At 42.6% G+C, this 17,796-nt stretch overlaps 1 protein-coding gene across 9 annotated transcripts in view; it reads right to left on the bottom strand.

Annotated features, from left to right (window-relative positions):
• Window positions 1-17,796, bottom strand: part of TLE1 (TLE family member 1, transcriptional corepressor) — a 92,929-nt gene that overhangs the window by 61,942 nt on the left and 13,191 nt on the right. For all 9 annotated transcript variants that reach the window (XM_027549539.1, XM_027549535.1, XM_027549544.1 and 6 more), the window contains exon 5: window positions 961-1,023. In XM_027549539.1, coding sequence (XP_027405340.1) covers window positions 961-1,023 — 63 coding nt within the window. The remainder of the gene's footprint in view (window positions 1-960; window positions 1,024-17,796) is intronic.

A 17,796-nucleotide genomic window follows, 5' to 3' on the forward strand; every position in this document is an offset into this window, starting at 1 on the left:
TAAAAACAAAGTTGCACGTCTCTTTGGGAGAAAGGAGACTATATATAGCAGAGACCCCGAATTACTAAAGTCTAACTAACAACAGGCTTCAAAAGGCCAACAAATCTAAATGGTAACATCACGTAAATGCTACACTGGAAAAGGCTGCCATAGTAATAGCAGGGATGGTGCTACCCAGCATTGAGCAGTAGATGCCAATAAGAGCAGAGACTCAGCATTCCAGCTCCAAGGCCCATAAGCTTTTCACTCTGTCTCAAGATATATGCATCTTGTACACACTTAAAACACAGTTTTACATTTATTAGCTTGTATCCAAAAGTAAACTTTAAGGCAAAACTAAAACATACTGGTTTTGAGTCAATTTCATAGGTTTACTCACACAAAGAGCTTTCCCCTCTCAAAATATTAAGGTTAAACTATCTATGACTTTGTAACAATAAAATGGCTCATATATGGATATAACTCTGTAAGCCAAGGTAACACGAACATGTAACATGAATGCTCTTAACCTTAAGAGTATTGGCATCCACTCCCTCCACAGACAGCATTAAGTCAATCTGCCTTGAGGTACAAGGACAAATGAAATACCTGCTCCCATGATCAAGTCAACCCTGATGGAACCATTTTTAAAAAGCAGTAAAAGAAACAGTAAAAGGACACATTAATCATCAGAAGCGATCAAGCTTATACTACTCCTGGAAGAAAAGAAAAGCTTTATGCTTGATAGTCATTTTGCAGTTTTCCATAGAAAAGAATTAATTTAAGGTTGAGCTATCGTCACTGCTTCCACAGTGTGCCCTTAGATCTATGAGATGGAATAGCAGGGGGTTTACACACTTCAGCTGTAACAGATGTTCTTCACACTTGTTCCTTGTGATAAAATTAACATCTTAAAACTAGCTAATTTGCAAACAGAGAAGCAACATAATTGCACTTTAACAGCTGAACAGTTTTACTTACTTCCTGAGACAGAAATGGGATGACTTGTGCACAAATCGTATTCAATCTCTTGGCGATTTCAGTCTATAAAGACAAAGCCATATAAATGGTTAGCATATTTCATAATCAGTTCAGAAGATAAAACTTCATACACAACAGTGGAGTCCTCTACTGCCTCACTCTTAAGGGCATAAAATTGCTTTCCCAGGCTATGTTAGCAATATTTATCTTGAGATAAACAGTAGATATTAATCCCACTTGCAAAGAAAGACATAATCGCACGTTTTATTGGTCACTTAAATAAGAGATAATGGGTAGTTTAATTGAGTCAGAAAATCTATGCAGTTTGAGGCTACATAATCACTTAACCTGGTGATTCCAAACCCTTCTGTACACTTATTCAATTATGGCATACCAGAGCACTTTTATGAAGCAAGTTCATTCAAACCAAAGTCAGAACCCTGGAGAGCAGAAGCACTGCCAAAGCAGACTGGCTCTCAAGTTGAGGTCCAGAGTGAGAGTGGAAGACCTCCTTCCACTTGTTTCAACTCCTGCACAACTGAAATTGAACTTTAATGTTAATAAGCCTTCACCAAGTTTCAAAATTTCAAACAAGCCTAGAAAACACCGCTGAAACAGACTCAAATCCAGACAGTCAAGCCAAGGGGTTCTAGATATCTGTAAAGTTTTACCACAACTCAGCATCAAATGCCAGGAGCCCACGGTTCCACTGAGTTTAAGAAAATGTGTCCTGAGTGTCTGTGGCACAGGCTATTCTAGAGCAAGGAGGAATAGTCCCTGCTCAGCTCCAAGGGCACAGGAGTCCCTCTGGAAGAGGGACAAATTGGCAAAGGAGGGAATACAGTGTGCTCTGCTCCCAGACTAGGAAGGCTCCCCCTGCCCACCCCTCCTCCAACACCCTGCAGCTATGCAAAGGAACCCTGCTTCCCTCTAACTCTGAAGAACAGTTTTGTTTTGGGGGGTGGAGGGGGAAAGACATCTGAAGAGTCCCAGGTTGACCTTATGTATATATTTCGTCATTTCTGTGTCAATGTTTACTGATGCTACCTCTATTACTGAACTAGGCAATGAAAAGGACTATGGGGAGAAAAAAATTAGAAGAGCACAGCCCATGCCCTTGAGAAAGACAGAATGGAATAAGTGAGATAAAGTAGAAACCTCAGGAACTGTATAATCAAGTATATAAAAAAGAGCTGCCTTTTGTCCTCTGAGATGATTCCAGTTAACTGAGCAACAAGCCTTTCCTTTTATGGGATTGGATTTACGCCAACCCAACTCAATTCTCCCTGACCACCACTGAGACAGGGTTACAGACCATGCACTGGAAGAAATGTACTAGAAAGGGAAATCACTGGTATAGAGAACAATCCCATGACCTTGCTTGAACAAGTGGAGCTAACAGATACGCATATGCAAAAAGGGCACAGCTGTACCAGGTGCAATCACAAAACTGGGTCAGCCCCACCTAGCTCGTTTGATCACAGCCACCCTCTCAAGTGAACACAAGGTCATGGCTCTCCTGGAAAGCACGGGCCAGCTACCCTTGCCTTTGCAACAAGGTTCTACCCTGTATGTTTGGGAAGACATAAAGAGGCAGAGATGCCCTTTGTGGGGTCTGAGTCCTTGCTCCCCACTTTCCACCTGCCATACATTCCAACAGCACTCTGTTCTTACCCGGCCTCCAAAATTCTCTTCATGTTTTCCTATGTTAAAAATGACATCTGCTCACTCTGAGTACATATCCACAGATGTATACTACACAGAAATACACAAGAACTAAGTCTGCCACCCAGAGACAACCACAATAACTCTGTGGTGATCCTGGGAAGCAACCCCCCAAGCTCTCATTATCTGTGTGTGCACAAGCCCAGAGTGGAGAGAGACACCTTGATATCAACGGATCCCCTGAGGTATACTGCTCTTCTGCAATTTGTTCCTTCCACTCAAACCTGTCATGGACACCCTTCCATTCCATAAAAACAGATATAAGTAAGAACATCATCAATATATCCCACTACACAAGCAGTCAGGTGTCTGAACACTCCCAACATCGGGGGATATTTATTTTTCACCTAATATTCCACAATTACACGCTCTACATCAACTAACCCTTTCCCTAGATCTCTAAAAGGAATCTCTAGAAGTGAAATTGCTAGGTCAAAGTGTCTGCATATTTTAAACTGTAATGCATGCTGATAAACTGCCCAGCAGAGAAGCTTACCAATTTATAGTATCCGTCTATGATGGTGCTTGCTCCCCCACCCAGTGTCAATACTGCGTTTCATTGACCTTTTTATAATCTTTATCCATCTAATAGATTAAAAAATGATCTCATTTTTATTTGCATTACTCCGATTCTTCCTGAAGTTAAACATCTTTTCATATATTGATTGGCCCACTTTATTTTTCCTTTGGTATTTATTCACCCTTGTCTTCTTGTAGTAGTTCCTTCTATAAGATAAATACTGACTTTTCCACGGTCTTTCCACCTTGTCACCTGTCTTTCAGCCTTGCTTAGTATGGGTTTTTTGCTATACATAACTACATTTTTACATGGTCGGACTAAAGAATAGCCTTCCTATGTTCCTGGCCTTTGGGTGAGGATTAGAACACTCCCAAATTAAAGAAGCCATTCTTAATTTTCCTCTAGTGCTGCTACAGCTGTACTTTCTACATTTAATTACTTGACCTACATGGAATTTATTTTAGTTTAAGAAGGAAAGATGATCTCCTCTTTAATTAATAATTATATATGTTATTACACAGAGTGGCTTCAAGGTAGAAGTGAACTTCACTGTCAGGGGACAGTTAAGACCTGGTCTGAATGAAACGAACTCATAAACCTTTAATATTAATCCTTTAATATTAAGAGGAAAATAAAAGAAGTACGGATTAAGAGCACAGACCACATAAATTGGGTTAGAGCAGCTAAGACTGCAACAGGAGGACGAGTGTTAAAGATCAAAGCTCAAACTGATGCAGAAACATCAAAAGCCATACCATTTGTCCTGGGAATTCTAAATAAACGGTTTGGAAAAGAAACAGAAACAAGAATAACAGAGAAGGATCTTGTCCCAGCTGTCTCCTTCCTCTGCCAGGTCTCTAATTCCTAATCTTAAAACCATCCTCTGACAAGTGAGCTTGACTTGAGCCAGGAAATCTAGCTTCCAACCTCACCTCTGGTTTACCTTGAAATTCTCTGAGCCAGCTGTAGAGTCCCTGCTCCTGGCAGCGTGAGGACGCATCTGATCTCCCTGACAGTGCTCTGGGAGGTCTAACACATCACCACCACTGCCGCCCTTCAAACAGTCTGGATGACAACTGACAGCGATCCTCCAGCATCATCTCTTGCTTCAACATAAGGATATTCTGACAAGAACTTAGCACAAATTAACGAGTAGTAGTGTTTTCTACCTGTGCTTCTATTCCTGACCACAGAGTTTACAAGCAGGTTAGACTGGATAGTTGACCCTGCTTAAGCAGGTGTTGAGAAAGTCCCATAACCTTTTCAGACTGCCTTCTTTCTACCTCTTCCAAAGACCAGACAACTCCAATGGAAGAAAAAAAAAAACAAAACTTCAGGCTAACTGTGTTTTCCACCTAGAAATCATTTTCCTGACCCAAGATGAAGATGTATTTGGTACCTGCTAACAGACATATTGTTTATAAGTAAACTTACCCTGTGTCTGTATTTCTGACACCATGTAAGGCAACAACACTAAGTCAGCACTCAAGAGCCAGACCCAAACCAGATCTGCATGGAAACACTGCGCCCAAAAACTTACCCAGCTTGGTAAAGGCCCCGGCATCAGGCCTTGCCTCAGGGACGGCAAGCACCCACCAAGGCAGCAGGAGTTCGTCTGTTCAGAACCAGCTTTTTTTAAAGTGCATTATGAGTTATTTTATTTTTGGCTACACTGAGTCTTCATTGCTGTGCTCATGCTTTGGTAGCTGCAACTCATGGCTTAGTTCCCCTGCAGCACGTGGGATCTTCCCAGAGCAGGGATTGGACCTCTGTCTCCTGCACTGGCAAGCAGATTCCTAACCACTGGACCACCAGGGAAGTCCCCAGAACCAGCTTTTATTCTCATCAGTGCCAACTCCTTTCTCACTGATTTGCTTATGGTGATAAGAGTCAGCCCTCATAATCCAAGAACTTGGGTTTGCATCTCAGCAAAATAGTATTAGGCGTCCTGAGTTAAGTCACTTCAACGGCTGAGCGCCAGGTCTCTTATCACCAATCTACTTCAGTGATTTATCAGAATCACATAAGCTAATATGTAAACTACAGCTGCACTATTATAAAGTGCTGTGCTCTCATCCCAGTCTTTTAAGGACGACCTCAAATCCAAATAGAAGCTGCCTTTCCCCTGTAACACCAATAAACAAACTCTAGGCCCTTCAAGATCCTCCAGAGCAATTTAACTTTATTTAGTAAACTAAGATTAAATGTTGAAAATCACATCTGACATGAAGCTTCTGGACAGTTTCCTACAGCTTCCAGCATCAAGGCTGGCATCATGCATCTTAACCTAACAGGGAAGCAGGAGAAGACTCCTGATTCAGCTCCTCGCTGAACCCTCCCCATCAAAACTGACCACAGGATACTCTTTCCACATTTGGAACTTTCAAAGGAATGCCTTACAGAACCAAAACAGAATCCCCATACATCCTAAACTCAATGACCAACATGGAACTACATAAACCATTCCTAACCAGTGTTAGGAACAGGCTCTGTTTACAATAAGAAATCACATCTCAGTACAAGAGTCAGGTTGGTGTTGTTGCTTAGCCGCTTTGTCGTGTCTGACTCTTTGAAACCCCCATGGACTGTAGCCTGCCAGGCTCCTCTCTATCCATGGGATTTTCCAGGAATGTATACTGGAATGGATTGTCATTTCTTTCTCCAGCAGATCTCCCTGACCCAGGCATCAAACCTGCATCTCCTGCATTGCAGGTGAACTCTTTACCAATGAGCCATCTGGGAAGCCTGCAAGATTCAGATACATGTATATTTTAACAGAGTTAAAGAGGTCAAATATCTCAAAGGCCAGCAATGAACCGAACTCTTAAACTGAAGATATGATCTTCTGAGCATCTGAACTTACATTTTTGGACTTCACGATTCCTAAAAGCTCAGCTCTCCACCTTATCATATTCCTTCCACCTCATCTAATTACCAGACTGAAGAGCCAGCCCGCTTTCCAACGGCTGCCCACTGATCTCCACTACACACCGAGTAATATATAATGAGGGTTGTTGGAGGCTCAAAGCAGGGCGAGGGCTGCTTAAGAGTAAATTGCCCATGGGTCTCAAAGCAATCCAATGGCACCCTGCCCAAAGTCAGCTTAGGGAGGGGAAACTCCACCACCATTAAATTGCAAATTGATGGATCATAAAAAATGCCGCTTATGCTGAAGGCTGGCAAACTGATCTTTTGGTTTCCTCGAACCAAGTGGGAGGCCAAGAGAAAAACACAGTGGAGAGCTGGTCATAAGTATCTGGCAAAAGATAAACGGGCAAGAACATGAAAACAAAGCACACAAAAGGAAATAAATAATCTCTAAATCCCTTCTGACTAGAAGGTTCAGAGTCTGTGAAATGACAGCCTTCAATCCAGAAAAAATGTTCAGCCTCAGCGGCAACCAAATAAAATGCAAATGTAGTTCTAAGTAAGGTGGGTCATTCTGCACCAGTTATGTTAGCTTATTTTTTAAAAAATTAATGAAATCCAAAGCTGATGAGTCTTCTGGGAAACTGGAGCAATCATACATTACTGATGACAGAGTAAATTGGTACAGTCATCTTGGAAAGCAACTGGGCAATGTGTTTCAAGAGCATGAAATTATTCAAACCTTTTGGTAAGGCTTCCCACAGCTAAGAATTTATCCTAAGGAAATAGTTCAAATGAAAAGCATTCCATGCATGAAGCTGCTCACTGCAGCATAAGTTTCAAAGCAAAAGAGAAAAAGTCAGGTAAAGATATAACAGTAGTTCGACACATCACAACCATCTGCAGAGTTTTTGAAAAACTTAACATTTGCCCTCCTGATAAATCAGTTGTCTAGTACTAGGAGAATGGTTAAATACACGACATCAACCCAAAGGCATGGCAGGTAACCATTTTAAAGTCATATTTATGATAATGATGCTTAAATAGCCAACATATTTACTAGATGAACCAGGAGGAGAACAAAGCTGTGGTGTTCATGTGCTTGTGTTTTGTTTTTTTTTAACAACATATGCATGTGGCGAAGCACTGTAATTTGATACCCCAAATAAAACCAGTGATTATCCTGCAATGGCAGCATTATCAATGCCTTGTTTCCCCCAAGAGTGACCTTGCAGATGTCGCCTGCCCTTGATTTACCGTTTGAATGTATTATTCAATGGGGAAGGGTGATCAGGCCCCCCACTCCTGTGATGGACCCTGGCCCTGAGTCATAAGGATGCTGACAAACCCTGACACCCTTTGGGTGCCCAGCCCTCTCACAAACATCTTATCACACATGGGGAAGCAAACACCTAAATGAAACGATTTGCCCAGGATCATAAAGATAAGAAGCCACGTTCACTGCCTAGCTCTTTCTCCAGGGAAGTGGAAGTGGGAAATTGGAACATACTCTAGACCAGAAACAAAGCTTAAACACTCAGCTTTGTATGCAAAGCAATAGAGCCCACACAGGGCCACAGCAGCACAAGGCCATGTCACTGCTGAGCCAACGACAGGACCACAACACGTGGCCACCGTATGTCAGTGACAGGGTCACTGGACTCCTGCTGCCTTGGGCAGAAGTACAGTGCAAGGCAAAGGAGGCATTTCACAAGGAGCCTCAGTCCTAAACTGCAAACCTTAAATAAACAACAGCAGCCAAACTACACACCTCTGTCTCACCTTTCAGAGGCAAAGAGAATTAGTGCCTCAGCACTAACTTCAGACAACCTGGCCCACCAATGAAGCAGAATCCACGAAAACAAAGCCACAAATACATCTCTCATTTCCTGAACATTGTCTCTGATGTACCTAAAGATAATTCAAGATGTTTGCCTGGTAGAGCATACCCAAAATCATCTATGCAAAACTCTGCAAATAATCTTCCAGTACTCTGCCCACCCCTTTAGGCTAGAGACTGCCTTCAGAACAATAGCTACGCATCAGACTAACACCTTGCTTCACCAGCACACTCATGAAAGAGGAATTTTATCAGAAATTCTAATGCATCAGAGTAGCTTTTCTGTTTAAAATATAATGACGGAGATAAATGACTAGCCACGATTTGGGGGAAATCCAAATGAAAAGGACTTGCGATCTCTTTAAGTTGAGGATATACTGATCATGAGGTTATCATGTTTAATAAGAGTGCCCCAGGTTCACTTGAAGGGTTTGATAAAACAGACAGCTGGACCCACTCAAAGAATTTCTGAGCCAGGAGGTCTGGGGCCCCAGCATCTGCCTTTCTAACAAGGTCCCAGGTGCTCTGCAGATTTCTGGACCAGGGACCACACTTTGAGAACCTTGGAAATTGAATAATCATGACAGAGGCAGCGTCTACTGCTTAACACACCTGAGCTCCAATTACATACAGGCTCTAAATGTCAGTTAGTGTAGGTACCCTTGGAGACTGGACCGGAAAGGTTAAAATAACTCGCCCAGGGTCAGAATTAAGCAGGACGGGAGATCAGATCTGTCTCTCTCCAAAGCCTTGCCACAGAGAGAGACAATCGCCTTTCTCCATGCCTTTTTAGAAAATCAGACCAAGGCAAGAACACAAACCAAGGCTGGAGCAAGCCATTTGCCTACTGTGGGAAAGCTCAAACTATATTCATTTAAATGAGTCCACCCATGGCAATGTAATCTCGTCCCTTCTTCAACCCGATAATTAAAGCAAAACAAAGAGGGCCAGATGACAGAACCCCTTCAGTGGCTCAATTAATCAAAATACAAAGACGCCAATTACAGGAAGATCATAACTTGCATGTTCTGCCTCCTCCTCATCTGGCAGCTTCTACAAGCACATTCTAGACCCCAGCCCTTTCCAACAGGGCGCCGACTCTCTCCTTCCACTGCTCACCTTTCACACTCACAGTTTCTCTCAGAGCAAGGAGGAGTTAAAATAAAGGGAAAGAAAAACCTGCTGAAGGCTGCCTGGGCGGAGATAGCAACGCTAATTGCTCCCATTCTCTGGCTCCTTGTGAGGCAGATCGCAGGGGCCTGCATCTTCGGAGAAAGCTCTCGGATCTTCGCAGCAGCTCTCAGCAGAGCAACTCAAGTGCCCTTAATTGTTTATGTCCTTAATGCAGAGCCTCTTGAATGCATTCATTTTTAATAGCAGGCTTGAGTGTGGGGCCCATCAAAGAAGGACAAAGCAACTCTATTCATTGGTCCTCCTTCCTGCAATGACAGTTTTCTGATTTATTTGCAAATGACAAGCTTGGCAGGCCCCACTTGAAGGCTGCCCTCTTTTTTTTTTTTTTAAAGAATTCAGTTGCATTTTCCAAGATGAAGTTGAGTCTGCAAAGCTGTGTATTTGTGTAAATTCTTCCCCCTTCAGTTCCTTCTAATTAATGACTTAAATGTTTTGACCCAACTGTTGCCAAGCAGAGCATTTGGGCTTTAATTTGTCATTTTGGTAAAGATGCATCCTTGACAAAAGCATTGCAGCTGTTTCAGTGCCTAAACAGCACATTTCCATTATTCAGAAACCCTTGTTGCGGAGTTCAGAAAGTGCTGCTCACAAGAAATCGTTCTGACTCGTTCCATGATGCAAAAAGACAGCATTTGGTGGTGTCAGAGGAAAATGCGCTCTGTTGTGCCACAAGAAGGGTTTCAAGACAAACTCCATGGGGTGAACCACGGAACAATACTATGAATTAATCACCTATTGTTCTGGGAATGGAAAGAGAGCAAGCCTACACCTTTCACCCTCTTCACAGGGCTTAGTCGTTTAGGGAGCTCATGAGAAATTAGATAGTATCATACAACAGCAGGAAGATCAGTGGGAGGAAGAACGGGCTACATCATCATGGCACGAAGGCTAAAATTACAATTACGAAAATAAAATATACCTACGTAAAGACAAAGACTGCACAAGAATATGCAAAAACCAAGTAGCCTCTGAAAACCGGGTTTATGAGAATGGTCTTGATTCAAAACTTGGAAAGTTACTTTCTTTGTAATAACACTTAAACCCTTTCTTTTTCATCAGAGCAACCTTTTAGGTCTGTTTCCCTGTGGCTCAGTGGTGAAGAATCCAGCTGCCCATTTAGGAGACGAGGGTTCTATCCCTAGGTTGGGAAGATCCCTTGGTGAAGGAAAGGGTCCCAGTATTCTTGCCTGGGAAATCCTATGGACAGCAGAGCCTGGCAGGCTACAGGTCATGGGGTCACAAAGAGTTGGACATGACTTAGTGACTAAACAACAACAAACCCATTTCTGGATGGTACTGGCTTCTAACAGTCTGCATCACTGTGCCCCTGCCCCCCATCACGATAAAGCAAACATCCAGTGCACACAACTATAAAGCACAATTTATCATCAGCTTTAGTATTTCTCATCATACCCTCTCCCCACATCTTATCTGGAGATCACTGGATAGGTATGAATGTTGCCCTAAAAGGTTGGAATCTTCAGCCAGTCTAGATGGTGGGAAAGGAATCTCCTGCCTGAACGGACCATGAACAGTGGTTCACTAATTTTATAAGCATGTTGCAGCTGAATGACCCATACACATGAAGGATGGCTGCCACTCTTGTTCCAGAGCAACTTCCTGGGAAAAGCAGCTACTTCATCAAGAGGTCTACGCCATCAAAGCCATGTGACATGCAGGAGAATGGCCCAAGTTAGAAAGACGTGTGTGTGTATGCACTGGTAAGGCCATCCTTGAGTCCCAAACTCAAGTCTAAGGTGGAAAGCCCCATCTCTGGGCCTGACTCCTCACAGGTTGAACTGCTGGAGAGGTGGTCCTTTGGGAAGGAAGACAAGGTTCCTGGCATTCCCAGTTGAAACCTGGGGCTCTCTTTTCCATCAACATCATGTACCAACAAACTCCAGAATGCAAGTTACCCCCTAGAGTGGCCAGAGGATGAATCTGAAGGGAGGGGGCTCTATCGCAGACTGCGGTTGGGCTTCTGCCTCAGGACAGTCCTCTGCTGAACCTAGCAGTGCCAGAAAAGCATCAAAGTTTGAGGGGAAAAAAAAAAAATGTGCACAGTGACATCAAAAGTCAAGGAAAAAATTACTTTCTCAAAAGCACCTTAGATCATAATTGAAATGAAATCTGGGGACTTTCCTGGTGGTCCAGTAGTTAAGAATCCACCTGCCAATGCAAGGGACACAGGTGTGAGCCCTGATCTGGAAAGATTCCACATGCTGTGGAACAACGAAGTCCATGCACCACAACGAATGAGCCAGTGCTGTAGAGCCTGTGAGCCACAAGAGAAGCCTGTGCACTGCATCTAGAGAGTAGCCCCCACTCACCACAACTAAAGGAAGCCCACTCAAAGAGACAAAGACCTAATGCAGCCAAAAATAAAGTATTAATTTACAAAAAATGAAATCTGATAGGCTGGTGAAAATTGTGTTCAAAGCATCACCTTTTGGAAAAACTTTTAAGTATTTATAAGATGGTAAGCACAAAGATCCTAGATGTCAGACTTCATTAGTACACTCAAGAGCCACAGGATATTAACTTGGCTATGCAGGTGGATGCAAAGAGAAACAGCATTTTAAACACAAATTAAGGGACTTCCATGGTGGCCCAGTGGTTCAGACTCCCAATGTAGGAGGCCCGGGTCAATCCCTGGTTGAGGAACTAGATCCCATATGCCACAACTAAGACCCAGCACACATAAATAAATACAAGTTAATTCTTAAACAAAGCACCTGTTCATCACATTGCATCACAATACGATCCACAGAGAAATCTAAGCAGTAAGAAAAATAATCATCACTTCTCCAACATAACAATCAAGCTACTTTCAGGGGGTAAAAAGTGTGCTGTCTGAAGATAATTTAGTCAGGGCTACATGGATTGACCACAAATATATATATAATTAAAAGTATTTAAAGAAAAGCCCCCTTATGCCGTCATATCACCTTGTAATTTTAAAATGACACATCAATGTCATGTGTTGTCTAACATTTACCAGGGAAGAATTAAACAAGAAGGGATGAAAGAATACTGAAAGAATACTGGATAATCCAAGCGAGAACAATTTATAAACCAGGGGTCATCAGAAGTTACCACTCCTATCATTCACCAGTTATTTTACAAGTGGACAAATCAATTTTTGTGCTCGTGTGTTTTTAGAAAGCATCCTAGATATTCTTCCATTAATTATGTGGGTTCAAGACATGTCAATTCTTGTTTCCCAGAGCACAAGAAACCAAATTTAACCCACGTATTGTGTTACACGGGTCTGCACTCGCATGGTTCCCACAGGGCTGGGCTGGCTCAATAATGTCGAGCTTCTTCTGGAAGAACAGAATAGACTTCCTGCCATTTGGACTGTGAAACACAGTAATCCACCAGGGAATAAAGGTCAATGTTGCACTTTTGGTCATTACTGAATCATTTGAGATGATCTGTGGTGAGGATGAGAGGAAAATCGAAGGCTGTGAGAACGCTGCAAATGGCTTGACCTCAGACCAATTTCCATCTCCATCTGTCTAATAGACATGTGGATAAAAAGCCTCCCTCCTTCTGGGCCACTCTGCTGTTTTCAAATCCACCGCACAAGCCAGGAACCAGTTAAACAATACGTTAATAAGGGGAAATAACCTTCTAAGCCCCAGACTGACACTTACTCAGGTTTTAGGGCATCAGCTCAAGTTTGGAAAGCAATTTTCCAGTCTGCGAGCAGTACTGCAAAGGAGAAATTCTAACGAATATGGAGAATCGTCTGCAGTGCAAGGGCATGTGCCAAAAATCTCCTTATTTGTACATGCAAATATATGCATGCTCACACACCTCCGCCCCGCCACCAAAAGACATCCACACGATTTCTATTACGTCTGCTAACACAAAGGGGAACAGCAGTTCCAAAAGCTGTGTGCTGCTGAGGAATCTTTTTTCTTCCAAGTGTCCAATTAATGCTCCTTAATCATTATTAAAGCATTTCAATCATTAAATACAAAATATTCCTGGGAACCCAGAGCCTAATTATCACTTAAGCCACGGAATAAATGTTAATACCCTGACTTTACGCTAATACTCCTCTTCCCTGGTTTGGTCAAGCTCCTTTGTGAAGGTAATGATGGTCCATATGTAAGTTTAGGCCCCCACAGTATATCAATGTCAAACAACATCGTGTCAAGCTAAGATTCAATTCAGGTAAGTGCCACTGCCAAATTTTCTTGTTCCCAGACGGGCTTTAAGATTATTTTATTGCTTAAAATTTAATTTGTTCCAACTCGTGTCTCCATGACAACGTTGGCTAACCCTGCAAATCATTTGGGTAATTGGATATCTTATCTTTCTATTGCTCTCAAATCGAATGATTCTGCTAGAATTGTAACAGCCAATCAAATTTACAGTCCTCCTGAGTAATAGACTTGGAAAAGTAGCCACATTCATCTCCTCTTTACGGCCATATTAACCAGTATGCGACAAACAGTAGAATCTGGTCTTCAAACTACACTCCAAACTCTAAGGATGTCAACACCAATATCCTCACTGTGCAAAGTCTACCCAAAAGCCCCTTCCCTTTTATAATATTTTAATTTGCAAAGCAACAGTTGGTACCCATTCCATGTTAATCTTGAGCAATTTCAGCATTTTGAGGGAAACCAAAGAGTTTATCAGAAAAAGTAATAATAAAATAAAAATCTCAGCTTTTGGTGGGTACTTGACCTTGTGATAAAATCATGAGCAAAACAATGGCTGCACAAGATGACAGGAGTGTACCACCACTGCTCTGTCCGGGGCTCTTTCTGGGTAAGCCACATCTGACACTGTACATTATAAAAAGTAAGAATGAATACAGATTTAGCAACCAGTTCAAAAATCTCTGTATCCCTAGAGAAATCCAGTTGAAATGTGACACCCCATTAATTTAATTTAATTCATGAATTCAGAACAGTCACAGCATTCAGAATAATCAATTATGAAATAGAGATTTTTTTGTAAGATTCAAAAGTCAGCCGCTCTTGAGTTAGTGGTATAATTTTGGCCTTTGGTGAGCTAAAAAGGACAGGAGTTGGACACATTTCAATGGTCCAATTCCAATCTTCTCGGGAGCTCTACAAGGACACTGGCTCCGAGGGAGCACAGGGCCCAGGCACTGTAAGAGGGCCAGCCAGCTTAGAAAACGAAAAGGCTCTGCAACCCCGGCCAACTGGCAGGCCAAGCGGTTGTCAAGAACTTCATGCTTCGCCTACAGACACTCGGAGGACTTTAGGACCTGAGCTAAACACAGAGCCACAACGTGGGGCGTCTCAGCACACTGAAGTCAGTAGGCAGCAGGGGTTTTAAGCAAACGTGAGAGCAGGCACTGGCACAATTTGTCCAGGTGTGACCTCTTTTAACCCAAATACTTACAAAAAGTTGCTACTGCATCATGCCTGGCAGTAAGAGTCAACAGTCTAACTTCCAGTCCATCTAATCCCAATGGCCCTGCTTTTCTCTCTCTCCTGTGGGTTTTGTGGGTGTGTGTGTGTTTTCCTGCTTCCTCATATACTAGCACTTAAGTAGCAATTGTGAACTGACAGTCTACAAAAATCTCAAGCCCATGGAGTACATGGAAAATACTGCAACACATCTACTCAAACTTTTGCATGCACTCCAGAATTTTCATAGCCAAAGAAAACTATACATATCAATTTACATTCCCACCAACAGTGTAAGAGGGTTCCCTTTTCTCCACTTTCTCTCCAGCAATTTTGTAGATTTTTTAATGATGGCCATTCTGACTGGTGTGAGATGACACCTCATTGCACTTTTTTGATTTGCATTTCTCTAACAATGAGTGATGAGGGCATATTTTCAGGTGTCTGTTGGCCCTCCGTATGTCTTCTTTGGAGAAATGTCTGTTCAGGTCTTTTGCCCACTTTTTGACTGGGTTGTTTGTTTTTCTGGTATTGCACTGCATGAGTTGCTTGTATATTTTGGAGATCAATCCTTCGTCAGTTGTTTCATTGGCAATTAGTCCTAAATGAGGTGAATGAACCTAGAGCCTATTACATAGGGTGAAGTAAGTCAGAAAGAGAAACACAAATATTGCATATTAACGCATGCATATGAAATCTAGAAAGATGGTACTGATGATTCTATTTGCAGGGCAGCAATGGAGACAGAGACACGGAGAACAGGCTGTGGACACAGTGGGGAAAGGAAAGGGTGGCACAAATTGAGAGAACAGCATGGAAACATATATTACCATATGTAAAACAGACAGCAAGTGGGCATTTGCTGTGTGACACTGGGAGCTCAACCCAGTGCTTTGTGACAACCTAGAGGGGTGGGACTGGAGAAGGAAATGGCAACCCACTCCAGTGTTCTCGCCTGGAGAATCCCAGGGACGGGGGAGCCTGGTGGGCTGCCATCTATGGAACTGCACAGAGTTGAGCATGACTGAAGCGACTTAGCAGCAGCAGCAGAGGGGTGGGATGGGGAGGTAGATGGCGAAGGCAGGGGTGGTTCAGGAGGGAGGGAACATATGTATAACTGTGGCTGATTCATGTAGACGTATGGCAGAAATCAACACAATATTGTAAAGCAATTATCCTTCAATAAAAAAAAATAAACCAAAAAACTGTATGTATGTATACGTCATCAAGACACACGTTTTTTTTCTCCCTTTCTCCAACAAAGCAACAACTGTCTTTAATTCATCCACACACCTTTTTTTTTTCAGGATAATAAAATTATCTTCCAATTCAAAATTTGATTTTCTACGTTACATCAAAAAGAAAAAAAATATAGGAAACACACCTCCCATCCTTTATTCTGCCAGAACTCACTTCAATAAAAATGAACCAAATCTGTTCTCTGTTGTTCACCCATCCCCATAAATGAAAAAACTCAACACAAAACTATTCTCACTGGTAGCTGTATTAACTACTTAGCACTGTTGCCTTCCAAGGGCACCTTTTGCTGTTTGACTTAAATAAGGCACCTTAATTCCTCTAGAGCACATATGTGTGCGTGTGTACGTATGTGCGTGCTCAGTTGTGTCCGACTCTTTTCAACCCTACAGACTGTAACCTGCCAGGCTCCTCTGTCCATGGGATTTTCCTGGCAAGAATACTGGAGTGTGTTGACATTTCCTCCTCCAGGGGATCTTCCCAACCCAAGGATCAAACCCTCATCTCCTACATCTCCTGGACTCCAGGTGGATTCGTTTACCACTGAGCCACCATAGAGGCTGCCAACAGGAGATTAAAAAAAGAGAGGGAAAAAAATGCCCTTTTGAACCTACAGATAAATGCTCCTGATCTTAAAAGTAAACAAACAATAAAAACTTTGAGGGGAAATACTGGAAAGCAAACAGTTCAGATGCAGGAAGGAAGGAAACTGGACTTGGAAAAACAATAGGGAGCATGGCCTAGAATTCCAAATACAGTGTATAGTTTAAAAGGAATCAATAATAGAGTCAATAACAGATTCTGAGAACAGCTGTCCTGAGACTGCCCAAGTACAGGCTCCTGCACACAGAAACTCGCTCAATCCTGATAACTACCCTATACAGTAGATGCTACTGTCATCCCCTAACCTTCTTGCCTGTTTTTTTCCTTTGCAAGGGGGAATAATTAATACCCAAGGGAGGCTGGAAGGATTTACAGAGAGTTCCTAGGTGGCTTAGTGGTAAAGAATTTGCCTGCAATGCAGGAGACAAGGGTTTGTTCCTTGGGTCAGGAAGATCCCTTGGAGAAGCAAATGGCTACCTACTCCAGTACTCTTGCTTGGGAAATCTCATGAACTGAAGAGTCTGGTGGGATACAATCCATGGAGTTGCAAAAGGAGTCGGCTATGACTTAGTGACTCAATAACAACATACTGTACAATTTCTAGGGCACATGTGGCTCAATACATGGAGCTAAGAATATTTACTCTCGTGTCTCAAATAAGCTTACTCCTGGTGGCCCAGTAGTAAAGAATCTGCCTGCCAATGCAAGATACACAGGTTCGAACCCTGAGTCGGGAAGATCCCTGGGAGAAGGAAATGGCAACCCACTCTAGTATTTTGCCTGGGAAATCCCATAGACAGAGGAGCCAGGAGGGATACAGTCCATGGGGTTTCAAAGAGTCTGACACGACTTAGCGACTAAACAATAACAACAATAATAGACCTAAGAAGCTGACTTTTGAAAGCCAAAGTGCTGAAACAGACAAATGTCTGAGAACTGAGTGGGCACCTATAGCTGCAGGTTGCATGGGGACCAGATGCCCTTCCTCCATCCCAGGGGCCCAACCATTTTTCTTTCCATACCAGACCAAGATGCAGATCAATGTTTAAGACCCCCTTTCCTAAACCAAAAGCAACCTTTTTATTTACACTCACTAAGCCATAGAAGCCTTTCAAATGGCACAAATAAAGGCGGCTGCATTTTGTTCTCTAAATCAATTTTCTCCCCAGCCATCAACTAGATGTTCCTGCACAGAGAAAGAACAGCCCTTCCCTTCTAATTCAAAAATCCATACTGCCATTGCCCTTGCAAACTGCTAAACAAGCAGTATCGGCAAGTCACTTGTGTTCTGTAATATATTTACTGCAAATCCCAGTGGCTCACCTCCTAATGCAGTTTTTTATCGTGTCTGTGAGTGTCAATACACTGGCCAGTCACCTTACTTGTAAGAGGCTCTGCCCAGCTATTTGCTCAAGGCATCAAGAGGGCAC

The sequence above is a fragment of the Bos indicus x Bos taurus genome, chromosome 8 (genome assembly GCF_003369695.1).
Source record: "Bos indicus x Bos taurus breed Angus x Brahman F1 hybrid chromosome 8, Bos_hybrid_MaternalHap_v2.0, whole genome shotgun sequence".
NCBI classification, from domain to species: Eukaryota; Metazoa; Chordata; class Mammalia; order Artiodactyla; family Bovidae; genus Bos; species Bos indicus x Bos taurus.